The following is a 22,802-nucleotide window of genomic DNA, read 5'->3' as shown; positions in this document are numbered from 1 at the left end:
AATTCAGATTCAGATGATAATTCAGATGATGCTCCTCTATCCTCAATAAGCCAGGACTTACAAAACTCCATCTCTAACTCCTCATCTGAATACACAGGAGATGCAGAACCACATATTAATGTGTTTTCCTCCCTGTGTGTGTATTGATGTATTGGTGAGTCTGGGAATAAATGTTGGCATTCATGCAAAGACAGATTTGACTCTGGGGAACTTGGTCTTTCTTTAACTTCATCTTCAAACAGCTGACAAATGAAGGGAGGAAAATCCAAATCTGAATGATTGGATTCAGGTGATGATGCCCTGTAACAACTGTAATCAACATGAGCAACTGAGAAAAGTTGTCTAAAGTCAGGTACTGGAGAATCAGCTGGAAGATTTTTGTATTTACTACCTAAGGCTACAGAGTCAGGAGATAGACACTGTTCCTCAAACCACATCACCCCCCAATTCATTTCCACCTCCAAATCTGATGACACTGACTCTGGGGAAGAAGATCTAAGCTCACAGTATCTGTTTATGGATTCCTGTAGTGCTTTCCTAAAATCTGGAATTGGAGAATCTGGGGAGAGCGATCTCAATTCATTTGGAGAACCAACAGATTCAGGGGATGTTGATTTGAAAATAAAAGTCAGAGACACAGGTGATTTAGATCTACACTCTGACTGAGAATCAGATGACAAAGGTCTTCTTTGAAGCTTGGCTTCTGACTCAAATGCATCTGGTATGCTTTCAGTTTGCCTCGATATACTTATTAGAGGAGCACACTCCAAGTGTGAAGGAACTGATGGAGGAGATTCTGACCTGAATCCAACAAATGAGGGAAAATGTTCAGTCGAATCAAGTAACGGGGTCTGACATTCACCTTCTGGTATTATTGAATAAGTTGTAATTGACTCTGATACTACAGGCCTGAAATCTGAGAAGGGTGAATCATGTGATATTGCACTCCTGTCATCAACAGATATTGCTGAAGTCATTGATTGATGTGTGCTTTCACTGAAAGTTGTGAGCATGCAATGTTCTGAATCTTCATCTGACACAGTTGATGCTGGTGAATCTAGCAGAGACTGAGAAATGTTGAGGGGTTGAAAGGAAAATCTGGGACCTTGAGAATCTAGACACAGGATGGAATCCGATGTTTTATCACTTGTAGTCATTTCCAAAAGAGACAAAGATCTGGATTCTAATTCTGCATTGCCTGACCTTATATTATCCTCCAACTCGCTTGTTCTTACTACAGGGGATTCTGGAAAATACTCAGTTCTGGTGCCAACATATTCAAAAACTCCTGTTTTACTAAAGAATGTCTCCCCAATGTACTGAGGATCTCGTACTTGAGAGATAAGCTTCCAAAGTTCTGCATCAAAAACAAGTCTGTAGACTGGTACCCTGATTTCCTTTAAAGAAGTAGAAGTATTGGTCTGTACTATCACCATGGTCTCAGATACTTGTGATTCTGGTGAGTCAGGTCTTTGTTCTGAAATAGATAAGTCTACATCTGATTGTGCATATTCAATATCTGACATCACACAGTCTAGATCTGAAAGAACTGAACTGGGTGATAAGGATCTCTGTTGTGTGTTCATATTAACTTTTACTAAAGTGTGTTCAAACTCTGGAATGCATGAGTCTACTGAAACAGGACAGCTTTTCTTAGCAGAATCTATAACAGACTGTCTGCTCTCATTAAATGCTGATGTTATAGACACAAACCCAAATTCAATATCTGACATAGCAGAAACAGGCGATGAATGCCCTTCAAGTGAAGCCAGATGAGATTCTACAAGAATTTCTCCGAACTCTGCAATGGGTGACTCATGTGAAAGTGGCCCATGTTCATCCATGGAATCGATAGATGGAGGTCGGCTCTCACCAAATAATGATTCCAAAGAGACAGATCGAGACGGCATGTCTGAAGCCACTGAAACAGGAGACAGGCATCCATCCAGAGTGGTTGAGACATGTGGGTCCAGTAAAACCTGGCTAAATTCTGGGATAGGGGATTCTGGTAACAAGAGGTTTGTTTCATTAACAGAATCTACTGAAGAAGATCTACTGGCATTGAATAGCAATTCTAAAGAGACACAGCCATACTCTATATCTGAGGTAACAGAAACAGGTGAAGAATATCTACCTTGTGCAGACAGTTCATAGTCTTGCACAACTCGTTTAAACTTTGGTATGGGTGACTCAGCTGAAAGTGACCTATCTTCCTCATAGGAACATATGGATGGAGGTCGGCTCTCACCAAATAATGATTCCAGAGAAGCAGACCCATAATGCATGTCTGAGGAACTTGAAACAGTAAACACAGATCCCTGCAGGGTGGTTTGAGGATGGAGGTCTGTTAAAAATAGGCTAAACTCAGGAATGGGGGATTCTGTTGAGAGAGGATAATTTCTGTCAACAGAATCTACAGATGAAGGGCAGCTTTCTCCATATAATGATTCCATTGATGCAAAGCTGTACTCTGCATCTGAACACAATGAAACAGGTGAAAAGGATCTCTCCCATAGTGTTAAATGAGTTTCTAATGAGCTTTGTCCAAACTCCGGTACAGGAGATTCATGGGAATGGGGTTCGTTTTCATCAACAGAATTCAAAGATGGGGGTCTGTTCTCAAAGGGTATTGTTGCCAAAGAGACACATCCATACTCATCAGCTGAGTAGACAGAATCATTTAATGAAGATCGGTCAGATATCTCTCTTATAAAAGATTCTGATAAAAACATTTCAAAACTGGGAACAGAAGAGCCGATTAATCGTGTCTTATTTGCACTGACAGATGATACTGAATCAGGAGATAATGGTCTGTCCTCAAAAAATAAACTGTTTAAACCTAGTTCTATTTCCAGATCTGACAAACTTGATTCTGGTGACACTGATCTGACACCAAGTATTGAAGCATCTGTGAAGGAGGTCTGGAACTGAGGAATAGGGGAGTCTAGCGTTAAGGCTTGGTGACTACCTGCAGATCTGCCTGACAGAGAAGAGTCTGGCCTTACCATTTCTAGCAGCATTAGCGATTCAGGTGACGATGGCTGGGATTGCGCTTCGGAGTCAGGTGATAATGACCTTTTGTACATTTCTACTGGCAAATAATTGGTTTGATCATCAATAGCTTCTCCTGCATTTTCCTGATTATAGTCTAAAAGTGTGCAATAAAATTGATGGTTTCCTTCTTTGCTTCTAAATGTTTCTCTTGAATACTGTGGATCATGGATTTGAGAAATTATCCTGGAAGGCTCTGCATCATAAGCTAAACTGTAGCCTAATGGAGGCTGTTCTGTTTTGACTGCAGGCCAGAAAGCTGAAAACTCTTCAAGTGTGTCTGAAGTTGATAGTAATGAGCATTTCAGATCCTCAGATGTAGGTTGTTGAGACAAAGATGGTAAGGATGCATCACCGAACATTTTCATTCTAACTGATGTAACACATTTAACATTCACATTTGATTTTTTTGCCTCTGAATAAACTGGAGATAGTTGTGTTTTACTGCCATCAGTTGACAGAAGCTTTGTTTTTTCCAGGGGTGGAGCAATGTTTTGGTCTGACTCTGTACCATCAGGTTGTAGCGACTCTGTTTGGGATGAATTTTGTTGTACTAGTCTGGCAGACCTTTCTTCCGTCTCTGTTCTTTCTGTTGTTTCAAATTTACCAAGACTTGATTCTCTTGGAATAACGACAGTTTGTGCAAATTCAAGTGCAAACTCTTTGTGAAGAATGTGGTCTGTTTCAGGATAAGTCAATAATCTAAAATCAGTCTCAGAGTCACAAGATTCAGGAGATAGTGGCCTATCCTCAAAACATGACAACAAAGGCATGGCTTTGTACTCAACAACTGACAATACAGATTCTGTTGAGAAAGCGTAATAATTTCCTAGAACTGCATGATGTGCAAAGGACATATACTGTGGTATCGGAGAATCTGGATACAGACACTCATCAACTGTGTCTGATTCAGGAGAATGTCTTCTAATATCCAACAGTGTGGACTGTGGTGACATCGGTCTGTATTCAGGCACTGAATCTGAAGAAATAGATATCTCCTCAACATTATGCAGAGAAATAACCCAGTCATCTTCATTTTCACATTGTAACTTTGTTAGTGATTGTTGATTTTTCTGTGCATCACATAACAATGATTTTAGTAGGTGATCATCAGTTTTGGAAGCCAAAGTTATATTTGTTGGTTTAATGGAGGAAGCTGTATACATCTCTGATAATTCTGCTGACACAGATTCATCTCCAGATGTAACAAGAGAAGGTGATAAAGCTTGGTCTTCATGATGAAACAGCACTGAAGACATTGAGGTGGTTTCTGTACCAGGGCCGGATAATCTGGAACTGTGGTCTCTACTAAGAAAAACTGGATCAGGCCAGTTTTCTGACTCTGATGAAGATGACATACCATCATACTGAAAAGGCTCACAAGGAGTTCGTCTAAAGTGTTGGACAGGAGAGTCTGGTGGAGATAATGAGGTAACCGTATGGAAACCATAATGATCAGGTTCAAAAAGCGAATATACTGTTTCAGAAATAATGGACTCAGGAGACGATGCTCTATCCTCCATGTTAAAAGTTAATAAATGCGGTGACATGGACTGCTCACCACTATGGACACCGACTGATGATACTGCACTTCCGATTGGTTTTCTGTTTGAAACCATTGGTCTTAATGGTCTTTCTTCCGCATCCGATGTTAAGAGCAAAAGAGTATGATTTGACCTTGGGGCTGCAGTCCCATCCTCTTCAAGTTCCCATGATAAGAGAGGTGGTGGAAGTGGGGATAAGGGCCTAAACTGTGGCACTGGAGAATTTGGGGAAAGTAAATTCAGCTCATTTACCGATGAGATGGACTCGGGTGAGGAGGCCCTGGACTCGTTTAGGAGTATTACAGTATGTGGAGAACACTCAGGTGAGCTTTGAAGGTCAGAAATTATTCCAGGCATTGATTCATACTCAGGCAGAGATGGTGCTCTGAGTGACTTTGCTTTTACTAAGCTATTTTCAACCCTGGATATGCCTGAAACAATATCTACTAAGTGAAAATGTTCTTTCTCTAATTCTATGCTACCCTTTGTGAGGCTATGAGTCGCCTGAACTTCATCTTTTCTGACTGCTTGAAGGGGTGAACTCTCAGCTATTACAGAGAGATCCCGAGCCTCTGAATCCATGGATTCAACACCATACCCATACAGGACTTTATAAAGTCGGGGTGACACTTCGTCCACACTTACTGTGGCCGTTTGCTTGGATCGTGTGCATTCTGTCCTGCCTGTGGGCAAAGCAAGCTGTTCACTCTTAGTTTGTTGTGTTGCTGATCCTTTTTCAGAAGCCTCATCAGGTTTTGTGAGTTCCATAGAAAGTTTTCTGAAGTCCTGTTCATCTTGCTCATACTCAAACAAGCTGTCACCAAAATCAGTCATGGACAGCGGTCGGTCTTCACAAACACCTGTTCGTGAGCTGTTGAAAGTCTCTCTCAGAGCTGATGGGGATAGGTAATCTATGATGTCTCCTGTAAGAGTAGTTCGTAGACACTCCAAACTCCACTCCTCGGCCCCCTCTGCCCCTTCACTTTCAACAGCTCCTTCATCTTCACATGATTCAAAAGTGGATTTGGGAGGCGGAGTGATCTGGGCACACAACTTAGGCCCCCCTTTGTACACAGGGTCTATCAAGTGGGAACGGAGGTTGTAGGGAGAGGTGCGGTACAAAGTGAAGAAAGGACTTACTTGCTTGTAACTTCCAACATGTACCAGGTCTGTCACTTCTTCATATATACTTTGTGATGAGCTGCAAGAAAACAAAAATGTCATAGTTGTTCATGCAGTGAGATTAGAAAAACCCAAAAGGAATCTGTAGACATACATCATGCATATTAAAGATAAACATAAATTTCTTCTGGATGTCAAAACTGGTCACATGCCTTTCATATACCTCAGTGATGAGCCTTGGTCAAAAAACAGAAAAGATAATTGTCATTATTTGTATGCAGCTTTTGAATGTTTTTTGTTCTTAAGGGAAAATGTTATGATCCTACTGGGTCATAGTTTCAGAAATGGGAACTTGAGTTTGTAACTTAGTGTTTTCACACCTAATAGTCCGGTAGACTATTAGGTGTGACTACTAACAGCACTGATGCCTCTGCGCGTTCCCTCATGCTGTCGCTGCTTGATTTCTGAAGTTTACCTCAGCGCAGAAATCTGAAAAACCTATAAAGCTCAGGCAACCAAAACAGTTTCTGTGGCGCTTTTGAAAAACTCAACAGACATGAAATGAAAGAGCTACTGAAGCCACATAAAATAAACCTCCCATGGATACAGAGACGCTGTGGCTTCGCAGTGCAGCGGATTTAGCTTATCATGCAGGGCCAATCCAAGGTTGAATGAGGCTTTGCGCAGAATATGATTTAGGGGCCCCATCAGCACCTCTAACAGCATTTCACCATGGATTTAGATAAATATGTGACATGGGCTTTGTTTAATTGGCCAACCTTAAAGGCAATCAGTGATAATTGTATTTTACTGAGATGTATCTGTGAACAAATAGACTTCAAACTTAATGGTCAAACTCACAGCATCAGGTTGTAACTATGGTAACAAAATCTAACTATGAAGATTGTTCTTTGAACTTTTACAAAGTAAACTTGCCCGCTAGTTAAAATAAAAAATTTAAATGTTAAACAATTAAAAAATTATTTATGTATGCTGAAACCATTAAATCTAATTTAGCAGCATTCATATTTTCAATTAACAAATGTTACACATCTATAAATGTGGTCTATGTTAAAATATTAGCAGTTATGGGGCCTCTGAAGGCCTTGCACTTTTGTTAATTCACAAAATTTCAACTTACTTTGTTTCCAACTCTCTTTGTAGTTTTTCTCTCTGGGCTTTTCTCATGAATTCTGTAGCCACAGGACCTGCCTCAAATCGTCCAGATGTTTCATGAAGTGATGATAAACTAGTAGATAGCTCCTCTGCTGGTACCACAGGAACTTCTTGAACTAAAACTGGGCTTCTGCCAGCAGCTTCTTTACATCTGCATGACCTTGGACTGTCAATATCGTCCTGAATGGCGCCAAAACCTGTTGGAGCATTTGGGTGAGGATGAAACACAAAAGTCTGTTTGTTTAAATATTAAAAAGCTCCACAACCAGTTTTATAATATCGAAATCACTAGTCTGTATGAAATAAAGAAAAAAATTATGGCAACTTTTCACACCTTCGCTGTGGTCCAGCATGAGAGTTTGTTCAATCTCTGCGTAGGTATGTGAAGATGTCTCCTCTTCAGCAGATTTGTTTATCTTGGTTTCAATAAGATGAACAATGTCCATCCGGTTGATCTTTGTCAACCTCTTTATAAGTGTTGATTCTGCTGAAACACCAAAAAAAGACAATTCAAAAATAAAAAGAAGAAATTTGGATCTTTCCTATTCAGTTGAAACAAGATATTTACACCTACTGTGTAAAACTACACAGAACTATTTTCCTCAGTTTGACATTCAATCAGAAACTGATTTTTCTGTTTCAGATCAGTTACAATTAGCAAAATAATTTGTACTTGCCACATGCCAAAACAGTGAGAGATAATTATTGGAATTAAAATAGAAGTCAAAAAAGTGTATACACTATGTACAGTGTATGTAGATGTGTTTGAACGTACAATTGTTTACAAAAGCTTGAAGAAAACTACGGCTAATAAGATGGTTTCAAACATTACTGTTATGATTCTGGCCCGTCTGCCTTCTCTGTTTTCCTCCTCAGCTCTCCTTCCCTACAATTAAGCTAATCTTCTTCTTGGTTTTAATGGCGGGTGACGTCCAACAAGATGCATTATCGCCATCTACTGTGCTTGAGTGTGGGCCAGAGTATTTTCCTTTTTTAACCTAGCCTAAATTCTCATACACAATATTGTTTCCTTTAAAAATTTAATAACTGCTTTTTGCAATCAAACTCATCTGATCCACCTGCATGCTGCTGTGCTGCAGTGTAATCAGGCTCATGTCATGCACCTGTTCCAGGTGGTTGCACAACTTAGCGTGGGTGGAACACGCTACGAGACTAGCACCACTAGTCTTTCACCCCTATACATTGTCCAGGGATTCCATCCACTGGTGTTCAGTTTAAGGCCAAAGTTCCCTCTGCTCATGCTGTTGCTATGAAGTGTCAACAAGTCTGTAGAAAAATCATGAACAAAATGTCGGGGGTGCAATCCAGGACCGCCAACCGCCACCGTGATTTTGGTGGGCTCCTGTTCTCCTGCATTCTCCATAAACTTTTCATTGCATCACTTTTGTATTTTGACTGAAATTTCAGGTCCTCAGTTTTGACTGTTAAAATTATACTTATTAAGGTTCAAAATGGTGCAAATTTAAAGGCCCGAAGATGCACCACGCTTCTCAGTGCAATGCTGCTAGGCAAAATAAACTTTCAGCCTAGTATATACATATACTGTACAAAAAGACACAACTGGATATTCTTTGAAGCTTGAGAGAGATTAATTCAGAATCAGTGGAAGCATGCAGTTGGATGTATTTAAGGCAACACCTCAAACACACTAACCCCTTGTGTGATATGGAAAGTAGTCCAGATATCAGGAAGAATACTGTGGATCTCTTAAAGTCTGGTGCATCTTTCAGTCCGATTTCAAGAAACCTCAAGAGCAGTCCAAATTTACAGTATCTGTTGAATTACATTATTGCACTTCATGAAATAGATGGTATCATTAAGAAACCTTTTAAGATATTGGGGAAGTTTAAGCTTGAAGTCAGCATTTCAAAGGCCAGGAGGAATGGGCTAGATTTCCGGCTATTCAGTTATGAGCAACTTATGACAGGGCATCCAAAACATTTGGCCCAATTCATACCACTTAAAAAGTTAATTCTACCAAAGACTAAGTAACTATATGTAAATTTTAGGGTTAGGGCTAGAATTTTAGCAAACAAAACAATGACAAAGTGCCTTTTTATACAGTTCATCTGGTTTCAGCTCAGTGTTGGAAATATTGACCTGAGGCACTGTTTCCTTCTGTCACGGTCCAAAGGTTCAGAAGGGCATGGCTTTGGTCTTGCAGAGAGTTTGGGTTTTCGGTTCTTATCATGTTGATTTTCTCCTCACTGAAGTCCAATTCTCGTGCTAACTCTGTTGGCAGGGAAGAAGATAAGTTAAATTCAATCTGTGGTTCCAAGAACAAAACATCCAGATTTTCTTTTAATAAGAAAGAATACACATTTTGAAAGTTTTAGCTTGACGTGTGCTATATAGTGTGACTCACCCGTCCAACTGAAGCCCAGGTGATCAGCTATAATGGCCAACCGTTGCTCATTTCTTTCTGCTTCATCCTGTGGATCTACTGCAAACACCACCAGACATTCATGAACGGTCAAAGTCACAAGATAAATTACATTAACAAACATGATCTAAAAAGGGTTCGCTGGCTTTCTTTTTTTAATTCCAGTTACCAGTTTGGCTTCCTAAGTGCTTTATAGAAATCCTTTTTTTTTTTTTTCCAAAAATGAACTTAATGTTTGTTTCCAATTTTCTAACAAGTCAAATATTTTTCAGTGGTTTTATAAAGTCTTTAGATCAGTCTTGAGATCTTCAAAATACATAGAAGGAAAGAGAGATGGCAATACATAGACAATAGATCTCCAGTAACACAGCAACAAGGGATCTTCAGCTACAACGGGACAAAACTACAAGAGACAGAGAGGCAGCACCTTTACAGCTAGAGCACTAATGAGGTAGAAGAGATAGAGAATAGCCCCTGTAACTGGGGGATACCTTGACTTTGGACTTTATCATCTGGAATTCGCTGCATCTGTGTCTCAACAGGGTCGTCCCACAGTGGTCTAATGGGAAAGACGTCTCCTGAAGGTGGGAACCGCAGATCTGGGAAGGGTTCTCTTTCAATAATGGATGGATCAATAAGACTGCTCTCGTCATCTGAGAGTCCAGTCACAGCTTCTTCATCTTTATCTGTCTCAGCCTGTGCCAACCTTGCCACAACTTTTGCTGCTTCATCACTGATCTCTTCAAAGAACTCAATAGACTGTTTCTGTAGTTTGCTTTTTGGTTTAGTGGGTGTTGTTGAATGAGATGAATGAGTAGTTTTGCCACGGACTGGCAACCTGGACTGAAAACCTTTAGATCTTGCAGACTCAACGATCGCGGGACAATCCTGCTCCTTTTTAATAGGTGATCTGGTAGACTCCACCTCACAGAAGCTTTTGGCTTTAGAAGATTGTGTCTTAGTTTTAAAATCCACAGAAGGACCTGCATCTGTCTCAGATTTTCTCCTAGTACCCTTTTTTACAGGAACTTTAATCTTTTTCTCTTGAGCGGATTCCACACGTTTGGCATGAGAATCAGGTTTGGCAGAGCTAGCCTTGATAGGTATCCTGGATTTAGAGTCTAAAGTAAAGTAGGTCTCTTTTTTAACAGCTGTTGGGGGGGGTGATACATGAGAGGGTGAGGAAATTATAGGCTTTGCTCGACTCTGTGGAACAGACCTAGCTTGTGCTTTGGCTGTGCTTTGTATCTTCTTACCATTTTGGGAAGCACCTTTAAGTGGCTGCTTGCCTGTTATTTTGTGGGCTTCTACCACTGACTTTGTTTCTTCAGGGGAGGAATCAGAGGACTCTTGGCCTTGCTCAGAGTAAACCGATCTAGTTACAGTAGTTTCTGCAGTTTGTACATTTGTTATTGGTTGTTCAGTTGTTTCTAAATCTATTGATCCTTCACTTATGTTGTTTTCTGTTTTAGTCTCAAGAGGTTCAGGGCATACCAGATCTTTCTTTGAAGTTTTGGTAGAAGCTGAAATGCCCATTTTAGGGATTTTAGACTTAGACGTATCAGCTTTACAGCCTAACTGATCTTCCTCAGATGGGGACTGAAGCTGTGAATCAGTAATATCTTTTAATATTACATCTTCCCCAATTTTAAGCTCCAGTGTTAAATTGAGACCTACTGCTGATTCTCCAGCCGATCTATTTTCTTGCCTGGGCTCATTTACGGTAGGCTCCTCTAAAAACTGGTCACCTATCTGAAAAAAAGCAAAGCCACCCCCCTCCTCCTCATAGCTTCTCTTAGTCATATCAATCGCACCACTCCGTGTCATTTCAAAGAGCTTCCCTTCCTGGAAAAGAAAAGGGTTGGGTTCACTGGTAGGAGTGCTCTCTTCTGTTGGTGTTCTACCAGGTGTGGTGTCTGGAGTTGCTTGCACAGACTGACGATCCATCACTAGATTCAGGATCTTCTGTTCTTCGTCTTTTACACGTGCTGCAAAAGTGACATCATCTTCTCGCATGGCAGACCATGACTCAGTCTCCACTCTTGCAGTTACTCCTTTTGATTCAGTTCTAGGAATATTTGATGCCTCATTCTCTTCTTCACCATCATTGTAGATAATGACCTCATATTTTGTTTGACTTGTAGCAACTTCAGGACAAAGCCCAGCTTTTGGTCCTCCGGCATGACCCCATCTATCCTCTTTCACCTCATCTGTTACATTGCAATTTGGTTTTTGCATACCTGTCTGTACCTTGCTAGCATCTAACATATGACCTCTATTATCTACATTATCACTTGACCTTTTCAAACTCTCCTGTTTTTGTTCATCTGTCCTGTTTTCAATACTTGAAGTTGCTGATGTTGTGCTACAAACATGGTTAACAGCTTCAGTGGACGATGGGACTTCTTCCCATGAAGTTTTCAGATTGGATTTTGAATGATGCTGGTCTGAGACAGAATGAGATCCCTCTGAAGTGACAGTGGCTGATGTATTCTTGACCTCTTTGCTCTGGGTTCCATCATGCACACCTGCTGAAAAAGGAGAGGGAGGTTGTACTTTAATATCTGGACCAATAAAATGAGCTACTTTTGAATCTTCTGTTTGTCTATTGAGTCGACATTCACTTTGCGAAAGCTTTTCACTGCTGGGCTTTAATGTTTCACAACTGTTATCCCCTGTCTTGTCATCTCCTGAGAAAAACAGATCTTTGCTAAACCTCCTGTTGCTCTTTGGGTCTTGTTCCATTTGATTAAATGTTTTTATTTTGGTAGCCATCTTAAACATTTCCTCCTCTGGAGTGATTTTTTTCTTAGCTTCATAGTTGTATGTTGCATCATCCTCTGCCGGGTCTTCAGGGATAGCAGCCGGTTTCAATGAAATGCACAGGAATGCATTATCAAGGAGTCTGGGGTTTACCTCATAACTTACCTCTTCAGAACTAGGTGTATCAGGGGAGAGGAGACTCTTACCCGAACTTGTCATCTGAGATGTCTGCTCAAAACTGTCATCATCAGCACTAGGTTCAGGGTCTCCAAGCAGCCTACCATGAAAAGCATCTTGGGGGAGGTCTTTGGTCTTAGAGGGTGATGTGTGGTTAGACAACTTATTAGCATTGCGTACTGATGGGAACGATGGGTGGCTTTTTTGCTGTACAGGACTGCTCTCCAGAGAATCACGAGGGGATGATTCTGTGGTTGGACTGGGCTCAATAGAGTCTGGGGATTTATGGGAAGAATTTTCTTCAATCAGAGGGCTACCCTCTAAAGAGTCTCTGTGGCTTATTGTCAAAGAGTCATCAGCTAATGGACTGAGGGCATCCGATTCTTGCTTTAAAGGTAGGTCAAAGCTTTCATCATACTTACATGGGGATCTAGAGACTCGAGAACCAACTAATGGCAATGCTATCTCATCATCAGGGCTATCATCATCACTGAGAAATGTTTCTACAGTTTCTGAAACTCTCTTAATAAGGTTTTGAGGTCTAGCTGGCTTAGATTCAGCCCTCCTAACAGACATTGACTCACTTGTTGTGTGGTCATCTGCAGCCTCGCTGGAAGAGACATGGAGTGTCAATTCTGTAGATACCTGGTCACCAGAAGTCCCTACACCAGAGTCTCCAGACTTGTCCTTGTCTGTAAAGTCTTTAACTTTTGTGGAAGTTGATGACAATGTTGTAGTTGACTGTAGTCCAGACAGACTCTCAGGGCTTGTGCCTGAACTGGTCAGTCCCTCATGTTTGTAACTGTCCTCTGAGTTAAGGTGATCTCCAGAACTGCCACTTAGTGATTTAGCCACACCCTCATGTTTACAGTTGTCAGAGCTATTGTCAACGGCACCATTTCCAAAGTCTAGTGTTTCAGATGGTTCTGAGTGAGTGCTAGATTTGATTTCTTTATATTTTTCCTGCAAAGTGGTCTGTTTTCTGGCATTTTTGGGATCCAACAATACTTCTTGACCTTGTGAGGCATGTGAGGTCATTGCTTTTGTCATAGATTTTGATTGCACAGAATGATATGGTGTGGCTTTTTCTGATCTTGATGTAGCTGTTTTAACCTCAAATAACCCAGACTTTCTCTTTGAGGGATCCTGTCCTGTCTGAAATGCTTGCATCAGTTCTTTAACTGACATTGTTTCCTCAAGCTTTTCTGATTCAGCTTTTGGGGATTTAGAAAGTTTGGATTTAGATGATTCTTTGGCTTTTGGTGATGATTTACTTATAACAGGCAAATGGGAGAGTTTGCTTCCAGTGGCTTTTTGGCTCTTTTGCTCAGCCTCAACTTTTTGTTGTAAGGCTTTGACTTTGTCCTTTATTGACCCTATAGGGGTTTCTTCAATAACTGGGGACACAGGTGATGCAGAAGTGGGAGCTGTTGGTACGCTAAGAAGAGCTCCTGCTTCTGTTGAGCCCTCTGCCTGCTCCTGATCTTTCCCCTTCCTTCTAACTGGTTTTTTAACATCACCAGTTATGCTTCTTTCATGGGATTTGACTTGAGCTGACAGTTTTGCACTTTTCCGTAGTACAACATCAGTGAATTTTTCTTGGACACCTGTCTCTTTTTTAGTCTTTACTTTGGCACTCACTGGTGCATCCAGGAGGTATTCTTTAAGGTCACCACTGCTCTTGATGGCTTTTGGTCTAGGAGCCCCTCTCTTAGCCTTACTGTCACGCAAGATTGGCTCCTGAACTCCTAGGGCAGCCTTTTTTTTTGCCTCTTCTATTTCAGAGTCTGAGAGGAGTACCCACTCTTCAGCTATTCTAGTTGGGTTAGCTGCCTCCTCTCCCACCTCACCCTCATATGTTCCACTTCTCAGTATCTCACTGACTTTCTCAAGGTCCTCCTTGACTTTCTCCAGATCCTTTTCCATTATTTCTAAAGGTTCTCCAGAAACTTCCTCTGTCCCCTTCTCTGGACCACACCTTCCTAAGGAAGGGGATTTCTCTGCCGAGTCTGCGGTCAAGATGGCAGTCATTTTGATCAAATCCTGTTTCATCTCTGACACGTCGGACAGAAGATCTGGTTCTCGAATCAGCTCAGATTTCAGGATTGAAGTCTCCGTCTCTTCATCTTCCATTTGGAAGAAGAACAAGTAAGGAGTAAAGAAAAGCAAAAATTCAAATGAAAGGAGACAAACATTGGAGAAGGTGGTCAGGATAAGTTTGGAACAGGCTGCAGGGATCATAGGACATTTTATTCACAATGGGTTCTACAGTAGGTATCAGAGGAATTAGGCTTATACTTTCTCATGTTTCAGGAAATTATGAATGAGCTAATTCCAACAAAAACAAAATAAACATAAGAAACCAATGAGAAAGGATATGAGCAGGAAATAACTTGCTTAAGCTCTCACACCCACACTCACAAGACCAGACCATTAAGCAAAACAAAATATGCCAAGTATAAGGAAGAGCCTAGAAGTCAATATGTACAACATAACAATGGACAACACAAGACATAATGACGCGGAAGGATCTCAAGATTGCTCAGAAGTAGGAGATATGTCATATGATGATGGACAAAATGGCTTTTAAAAAAAGAAAACAATTGACTACTGAAGAAAGCCAGTGAAATGCTACTGATGACGATTTACCACGTCATTGTTCATTTATTTATAAAGCACTTTAAAAACAGCTATGACCTGCACTAATGTATTCTTAAAACATGCTTGATCCTTTAGGAATTTAAAAATCTGCAACAATGTTTAAAAGAATCACGAGAAAATACATTAATGAGTGACTTTAAAAAAAGACTAAAACATAACTGAAGAAATGAGTTCTCAGTAATTTTATAGAAATAAACATTCACACACACACATAGAAACACACAAAGTAATGTTAGGCAAGTTATTTCCATGCAAAACAAAGGAAAGTGCTAAGGGTGAGGGCATGGAAGGGTGTGAATGGAGTGAACAAACAATTTTGCTTGTGGTTCGTTTAGAAAAACCCTCCATCTGTCGATATGTGCACATGCATGCAGCACTATAATTCCTGTGCATTAAGTATGCTTCACGTGTAACACGAGTCATGGTTTGAGCTTTAACTATACTAAATACTTAAATGTTTTAGTGTTGGATGGCAAGGCTTGGGAGGTGGTAAGGTGGAGAACTGCTGCTTGATTTACTACAATACCAGAAGCTACAGCAAGCACTACATTAAAAGCATAAATTGTTTTTGGGAGAGTTTTAGCTATCTATATTGAACTTATTAAAACAATTATACAAAACAAGATGCACGTGGACCCTTCTTCTAATTTACAAATGCTGCAGAGGGAATATTTTGCTTGACCTGCATAAGAACAAGTACCATCACAAATACGTTTTTATCTTCTTTCTGGTCAAAATTGTCCTTTAAATGAACAATTTTGAACCCTGAAGGTTAAATTGTTAAACTAATGACAATCGTAAAGGTGAAACTAGGAGAAAAGGCAAGAGAAGTAGCCAGGAGAAACAGAACAACAACATGGGGATGAGTGGAGAAAGGCTTTGAATTGGAGTGAAGAATTGATGAAGAGTTCATAAAGGCTTGAATTATGAGGAAATAGTCGAGAGCAGGTTGGATGTGTTGATGTATGTTTTTAGCTATTTTTATGTACATTGGACATATTCCTCACACCATTGCTTTTGTTAGAATAATGAGATTAAATTAGACATTACACATCAATAAGTCTAAAGCGTCTTTTGTGTCCAGACTTTCATTAAGAATAGAATAAATGAAAGGAATAGCTTACATTTTTCAAAGGTTCTGCCGGTCTGAAAGAGAACACAGAATGGCGTACAGTTAGTTTGCTTAGATGACCATGGCTGTGTAAAAGGCACCAACACAACTACTTAGTAAAAACTACACTCAACAGATACTGTACATCACATTCATTAATGTATCTTAAAGAAATTCTAATCTTATCAACTATGTCACAAACAAGGTAGGACATTGCAAAACCCCAATTATTGGAACGGAAGATCAGCTGGGAAGAAAAGGGAAGAGGAAGCAGTGGCTGCTTTTACCTGTTCCTCATGCTCTTGGTCTGAATCTGAGTCCTTATGAGAGCAAAAAGTAGCAGGAAGCAGAAGGGAGTGCAGATATAAACACAGGAACAGTAAAAACAGGTGGAAATGCTCAATGTAGTAACAAACAGCCCATCACATCTGTCAAACTTCAACTGACAGACATGGATAAAAACACTGATCATGTCTAGTTCAAAGTCTGGACTCTGAGCTAGACATGATCTAGTGAACTACAAACACACCATCACTTTCACAACCCTCTGTCTTCATACCTGGAGACGGCGTTGCCTGGTGCAACAGTCATATAATAATGCTGCCAATGATTGTTTGCCACTTGGTATGTTCAAATTGACAAATAGTGTCATACAAACCATTTACCCCTTACATATTCTTCTGCTTTGGCATATTTTAAAAATTACACTTAAATGTTTTTATATCAAACACAAAAAGCAGGTTTTAAATTATGATTACATTTTTTAAGGGGAAAAAAGGCCAATCCAAAACTTTCCTTTTGTTTATTGATGCCATTCAGAAGGGGACCTGCTGGTTTGGTTTGGATCATTGTTCTGCTGCATAATTCAAGTTTGATTAAGCTAAAGGTCTTAAGTTGTTTGTTGGACATTCTCTTTTCCTCAAGCAACAAAGCAATCGCACCACCACCACCGTGTTTGACTGTCAGTTTGATGGTCTGCTTTTGAAATCCTGTGTTAGTTTTAGGTCAGGAAAGAGTCTGCTGTGCCCCCCTGGACTGGAAGCTGTTGTTTTTATTTTTACCTCAGAGGGGCCAACTTTCTGTTATTCCTATCTCATTTTGATACAGCAGGGGTTCCCACACTTCCCGGGGAACCTGGGAACATTCCCCACACATTTTTCAGCTGTAACATCTGTTTAATACATGTCATAAGTTTTTCTGAGTCGCCTTTAAATGGAATATGACCCCTAAGATGCTCGGTCCGGTTTTACAGCTGAGCGGCAGCGATGGAGACCTGCTGCTGCTGCGCAGAAATGGATGTGTGTTAGAATCATGGCAGAAAAAGCAAAGAACTTTGCACAGTTTTTTTCACACACTAACCGAACTAATGCTTCTGAATGCAGATAATGTTAGCTTGTTAAAAATAGACCACTAATTTTGCTGTTAAGTTCAAAAGCAGGTAGAACTGGTTACATTAACGTGAGTAACTTCTTGGTATTTATGAGTAGTTTTACTGCACTGTACTTTTTTTCTTTTACTTGAGAAATATTATTATTGCTGCTCTTAAGTAGATTGATTTTGTATATAGAGAAATAAACTTCAGAGATTGGAAACATTAGATTTGTGCAACATATAAGCTAATGTTTATGAAAATTTGAGCATAGTTACTCAACATTCTATACATGTCACTGTTTACATCCTTATTGTTTATGTTATATTAATAAACATGACAATTTTATTTGAAAGGTTACATAAAGGTTTGTTCATGTATTTATATTAAAGTAAAGGCTCGTTTGTTTGCCCCCCCCCAAAACAAGCCAATGCCCCCCAGCTATCTTCCTCCGGAGCCTCAGTCCGTCTATCCAGCCTCACTTTCTTGTTGTGACAAGACATGTTGACATTATCAATGCTTCTCTGTGGCCTCCTAGATGAGCCAATGTTATTTTGGAGTAACTTTGGTTGGCTGGCCCCTCACTGTGCCACTCTGTTGCATGCATTTTGTATATGTGGATAATGATTCCCATTTTTACTCCCTTTTGGGCTGATAGATGTCATTGGTTCCCATGTGTTGGCATTTCACATGTTTTAGCTGACGTCATGCAGGTTCTGCTGATTCTACAGGGCAGATATGAATCAGAGCAGGATGTGGTAAGTGAAAGTGAAATCTGGTCATTTACAGATAATTGATTATTTATAATTTATTGATTATCTAACCAAAGGTTTATGTTTTTACAAAGGACCAGGTTGATATGGATAGCATTTTTCTGTTATACATTTATTCAGGTCATCATTGTCATTTGTGTTTTCATACCCCTGTTGAACATCAAATAATAATGTAACCTTTGCCATATTATCAGCAAAAATTGCCACAAAGTCCAACATTATTAAAAGCTAAACATGTGTTAAAACTGGCTCATTGGATGCCAGTTTTAACACAGGAATGCATAAATGGAGAATAGATATTTCTTACTTTGCTATAAGATGGAAGCGTGATGTTGAGGTTGCATATGGCATTTTGGTGAAGTGACCTGTAGTTCCTAGGTTCCTTCATGAATGACAGTCGACCACATGGCTCCTGGGTGTTGTCTCTGATCTACATAAGCAGGCAGATCACAGAACTGGCTTATGCTTTAATATGTATAAGACCATGTAAATGACATAAAAACAGCAGCTTTATGTTCTGGTGTAATGTAGTAAGGAACCATTCTTACTTTGATGAAGAGTGCTAGCCTGTTCTCCTTAAAGGCATAGAAGCTGAACAGATGATGTTGGCCACTTTTGGTGAGTGGAACCAGGTTTCCAAAACAGTCTGCATATATAGGTTTCCCTTCCAGTACCTGCCAAATTAGTCAGTAGAGTGTAAATAGCCACCAAATCATCACCTTCCTAAAATAAATGGCCTTTCTTTTTTTTTTTTGTGCCAAAAGTTGTTTTTTTGCACCTGTTATCCTTTGGCAGATCCAAAAATCATTTTTGACAAAAAAGCCATTATTATAGAAATTTGACAGGATACAGCTCTGTATTGTATTTGACTTATCTACTGCCTATTTGAAGGTGCCAATGATGACTTGTGGTGTTCACCATGGACCATGGATTAATTCCAGTCCTTCTTTCTTATAAACCCTCTCACAAGTCAATTTAAGTAAAAAGAAAAAAAATGTATTTGTTACTGGTGGTGCCGAGGCTCTAAAAAAGCATAGCAAATATGTAACAAAAACTAATTAAAGATATCTTGTCGGCTTTATTTTCTCAGTAGTCTGCAATGGCTTCCCACAGTATGAGGCTTTGGTAAATCCCAGGTCCAACCTTCCATCTCACCTCTACATCCCGGCTCCGAGCCACCTCAGTGAAGTTCTCCTGCTGTTCCAGTGTTTTATCAATCTTGTCATCAGTCATGCAAAAACAGCGCAACCGGGCCTCAATTGGGTCATGGGTCTTGGCAAAGATCACAAACTTGGCCATGTAGGGAACACAGATGATCTCTCGATACACTTGAGTGGAGAAGTTGACAGATTCCTGGACTTGTTGACAGTCTATCAGCCAGAACCTTGAAGTAAGAAGCAGCAGAAATCAACATGGTGGGAGCTCAAGCACCCAGAATTGAACAAATAATTTGTCACAGACAAGACTCAACATTCTTACCTTGCAGAAACGTTGGTGGTGAAGGAGACACAATCATTAATAAATGTTAATGGTGTTGTCCCTGTTATATCCTCCCACTGTGCAGGTGTTGTTCCTCCTGAACATTGACACAAAATTATTTGCTTAGAGTAAGAAAGGGTCTTAACTAGCACTGCTTAGTTTTGCAAAAGTATGCATGAGCATTTTCTGACCAGTTATGCTACAGAGCAGTCGTAATGTGGGCGTGTCCCCTCCAAAACCATTAAGATTTGGGTCAGAGTTGCTCTTGGGGACAGGGATGGTCATGGTAATGGGTTTATGGAACTTTCTCCTGCGAGGCTCCAGGGTGACAATGGGACTGAAGGAGGCCTTGTTTCCAAGGATCTTTCTCACCACACTTACATTCACTGGCTGCGCCTGTAAAAGAAGATGATAAAAAATGAACAAAACCAGGTGGTTTGGTATCAAAGTGTGACTGCAGGTTCAATGAGTTACCTGAAGTCCAACTCTAATCCTCTTGGTGAGCGCCCCCTCTGGAAAAACTGCCTGGACTTGAGGCACAACAGTACTGCTTAGGATGCCTCCCTCGGGACCAATCAAATTATTGTCCTGCTTGATGCGTGACACCACTGCAAAATACTGGGGGAAGTCTTTCGTAATAATTCTGCAAAGGCGTTTCCTTTCCAGCTCCTCTGGTGGGTCCAGTTCTAAAGGCAGGAGGTGAAACAAGACATGTCAGGTTTTGTGGGTTCACTCTCTGAGGCTGCGGGCCCACCACGATTGGTTCCCTGCCCGTATTTAGGTACCTCAAAGGGTATGCACTCTCACTCGAGATCAGGAACCACCTTGAGCAACAGGGACTATCTTTTATGGTTGGTGTATGGTGTACGCGGTGTGGGGGGCTGTGGGGGGTTAGGGGGGTTTAGGTTTAGGTCAGAAAAAGGGTATGGTTAGGGTTAGGGTTAAGAATTGGTGAAGGTTTAAGGATGTGGGAGGAAGGGGGGAGGAAAAAGAAGGGGGAAAAGGGGGAGGGGAAATGGGGGGGTTGGTTAGGGTTAGGCAAGAAGGAGGGTGTGGTTAGGTTAAGAGTTAAGGATTGGTGAAGGTTCAGACTAGGGGATATGGAGGGGGTGGGGAGAGAAGAGAGGAATGGGGGGGAAGAAGGGGGGATTTGAGAGAAACTTGGTGTGGTTAGGTTAATAGTTTGGGTTTTGTTGATTATTTAGCCGATTATAACAGAAAAGATTGGGAGTTTATTTTTCAAAGTCATATATTTACTATTATTCATTCATTCATAAATGTCACAATTTTAAAGTAAATACTGAATTAAATATTTAGTCAGCAAGCTAAATGTTTAGTTTCAAACTAGTATTTATTTTGGAACTAAATGTGTTTAAATATTCTTGACTATAAATGTAGTTTTTAATTAAATATTTTGTATATTTTGTTTTAAACTAGTATATTTAACCTCAACCTAAATATTTAGTTTAAAGCTTCCTTAGTTTCAACCAAAATATTTAGCACAAAGTAAAATATTTAGCTACTATGCAAAGTCACTTGCCAATACGCAGAAGTGGAGAACCAAAAGAAAACTGGGTCTTGAAGCTCTGCATCAACTCCTGCTGGTGCCTGATTGGCTCCCGCTGCAGCTCATGTCTCCATTGTTTCTTCTCACTGCCCTGTTGTTGGTCACTAATGATTTCACCAGCTTTAGAGATCAACATTTAGCTTCAAATAAATATTTAGCATGTTAACTGAATATTTAAATTTAGGCTAAATAATTACTTTAAACATTTAGTTCAGAGCTAAATATTTACTTTGTAATCTAAATATTTAGCTAAACTAAATATTTAGTTTTAGATAACCAATATTTAGTTTGTAAACTAAATAACTTAATTCAATATTTTGTTTGAAATTATGACATTGATAAGTTATGAATAGCATGGTGTAATTATGATTTTGGAAAATGAACCCCCATTTCTTTTTCTTACGACAGGTTAAATAACCCAGATTATTGTACCTTCACAAACTCCCCATATGTATGATTATGTTGTGTTTTTGTTCCTGCTTGTTTCAGGTCACCAGCACCCAGACACTGACCCTCATCCATGCCGTTCAGAATCCGATTGAGTTCCTCTGGTGTGTGTTCACATTGATGCTCCTTCCAGCTCTCTCCTGTCTCACTTCTGAGGATCACCAACTCCCGCTCCTTTCCTCGGAGTGAGGCAAAGTGGGGAATTTCAACAATCACGGGACTAGAGGAGATGAGGGAAGATAAAGTATATCACTCAGATTATGGTCTGATGGAAGATAACGTTGTGCCTGCAAGTGTTTGGTGCTTCAGCCTCAGTGAGGCTCAGGTAACTAAAGTTTGATCAGTGCAGACAGAGTGACTGACTAGTGGAATGGGTTCATTGCTGAAATATTTGAGAGTAAACTGCATAAATTCCATTGCAGTGGTAAATATGTGCAAATCTCACAGCAGGGATGTAATTTGTTATAGAATTCTTTGGTTCAAATTAGTGTCAAACTGGCTAAACTATGGAGCAAAGTGCAAAAGTTACACTGAGCTTTGTTGATAGGCATTTCCTGAAGTCACCGTTTATGAATTCTATTGGAATGCAAAGCAGATATTTAACAGCTGAACATTATTATGATATTAGCTGAAGTACTTCTTACACGTTAGCTTTTATATAACTGAAATAGGATCAGTTACGATACTACACTGCCCATCAAATATATACAAAAAGGAAATATTCCTTCAGCATCTAGAAAGAAAAGACCACAAATATAAAACTAAAAATGCAAGAGCTCATTTTCATGTGAAATGGTTCTTTGGCCTGGCAGTCCTATTTTTTAAATTGACACTGTTGCTGATGTAACAAATTACATCAAGGAATCTGTCATTAAATACAATGCTTTCCTACTGTAAACTGTATGGATCATGCTGACTCCGTAAAATATGTAGCAAAACATATTTTTGCTACATATTATAAACTGTGCTATAAACTGTGCTAAAGTGCAGCAAAACAACTCACTAGTCAGTTCACTGTGGCCAAACAACCATTTCAATTTCACAAACTGATGGAGAGAGCTGAACACTTAGTGACAAAAAGCTAAGTACCCAGACAGAACGGCAAAAATGCAGTGAAACTGACTGAGGGTCATGTGACTGCAGTGGTTACCATATATA

General features: G+C 40.0%; 1 protein-coding gene across 26 annotated transcripts in view; it reads right to left on the bottom strand.

The window, feature by feature from the left end:
- The window catches only part of ank2b (ankyrin 2b, neuronal), a 206,942-nt gene that overhangs the window by 16,611 nt on the left and 167,529 nt on the right, over window positions 1-22,802 (bottom strand). For 18 of the 26 annotated variants that reach the window (XM_008434870.2, XM_008434873.2, XM_008434863.2 and 15 more), the window contains 15 exons: window positions 21,710-21,864; window positions 20,105-20,316; window positions 19,822-20,026; window positions 19,631-19,727; window positions 19,307-19,535; window positions 18,700-18,825; window positions 18,459-18,581; window positions 16,297-16,329; window positions 16,023-16,044; window positions 9,789-14,363; window positions 9,280-9,357; window positions 9,015-9,146; window positions 7,228-7,380; window positions 6,859-7,090; window positions 5,736-5,796 (listed from right to left, as the gene is read on the bottom strand). In XM_008434870.2, the coding sequence (XP_008433092.1) occupies window positions 5,736-5,796; window positions 6,859-7,090; window positions 7,228-7,380; window positions 9,015-9,146; window positions 9,280-9,357; window positions 9,789-14,363; window positions 16,023-16,044; window positions 16,297-16,329; window positions 18,459-18,581; window positions 18,700-18,825; window positions 19,307-19,535; window positions 19,631-19,727; window positions 19,822-20,026; window positions 20,105-20,316; window positions 21,710-21,864 (6,433 nt within the window). The remainder of the gene's footprint in view (window positions 1-5,735; window positions 5,797-6,858; window positions 7,091-7,227; window positions 7,381-9,014; window positions 9,147-9,279; window positions 9,358-9,788; window positions 14,364-16,022; window positions 16,045-16,296; window positions 16,330-18,458; window positions 18,582-18,699; window positions 18,826-19,306; window positions 19,536-19,630; window positions 19,728-19,821; window positions 20,027-20,104; window positions 20,317-21,709; window positions 21,865-22,802) is intronic. The other 8 variants (XM_008434877.2, XM_008434878.2, XM_008434861.2 and 5 more) reach the window with 8 other exon arrangements.

This window comes from Poecilia reticulata, linkage group LG18, assembly GCF_000633615.1.
Source record: "Poecilia reticulata strain Guanapo linkage group LG18, Guppy_female_1.0+MT, whole genome shotgun sequence".
Taxonomy (NCBI): Eukaryota; Metazoa; Chordata; class Actinopteri; order Cyprinodontiformes; family Poeciliidae; genus Poecilia; species Poecilia reticulata.
Note: the sequence above shows the minus strand (reverse complement) of the source record. Positions and strands in the feature narration are given on the sequence as shown.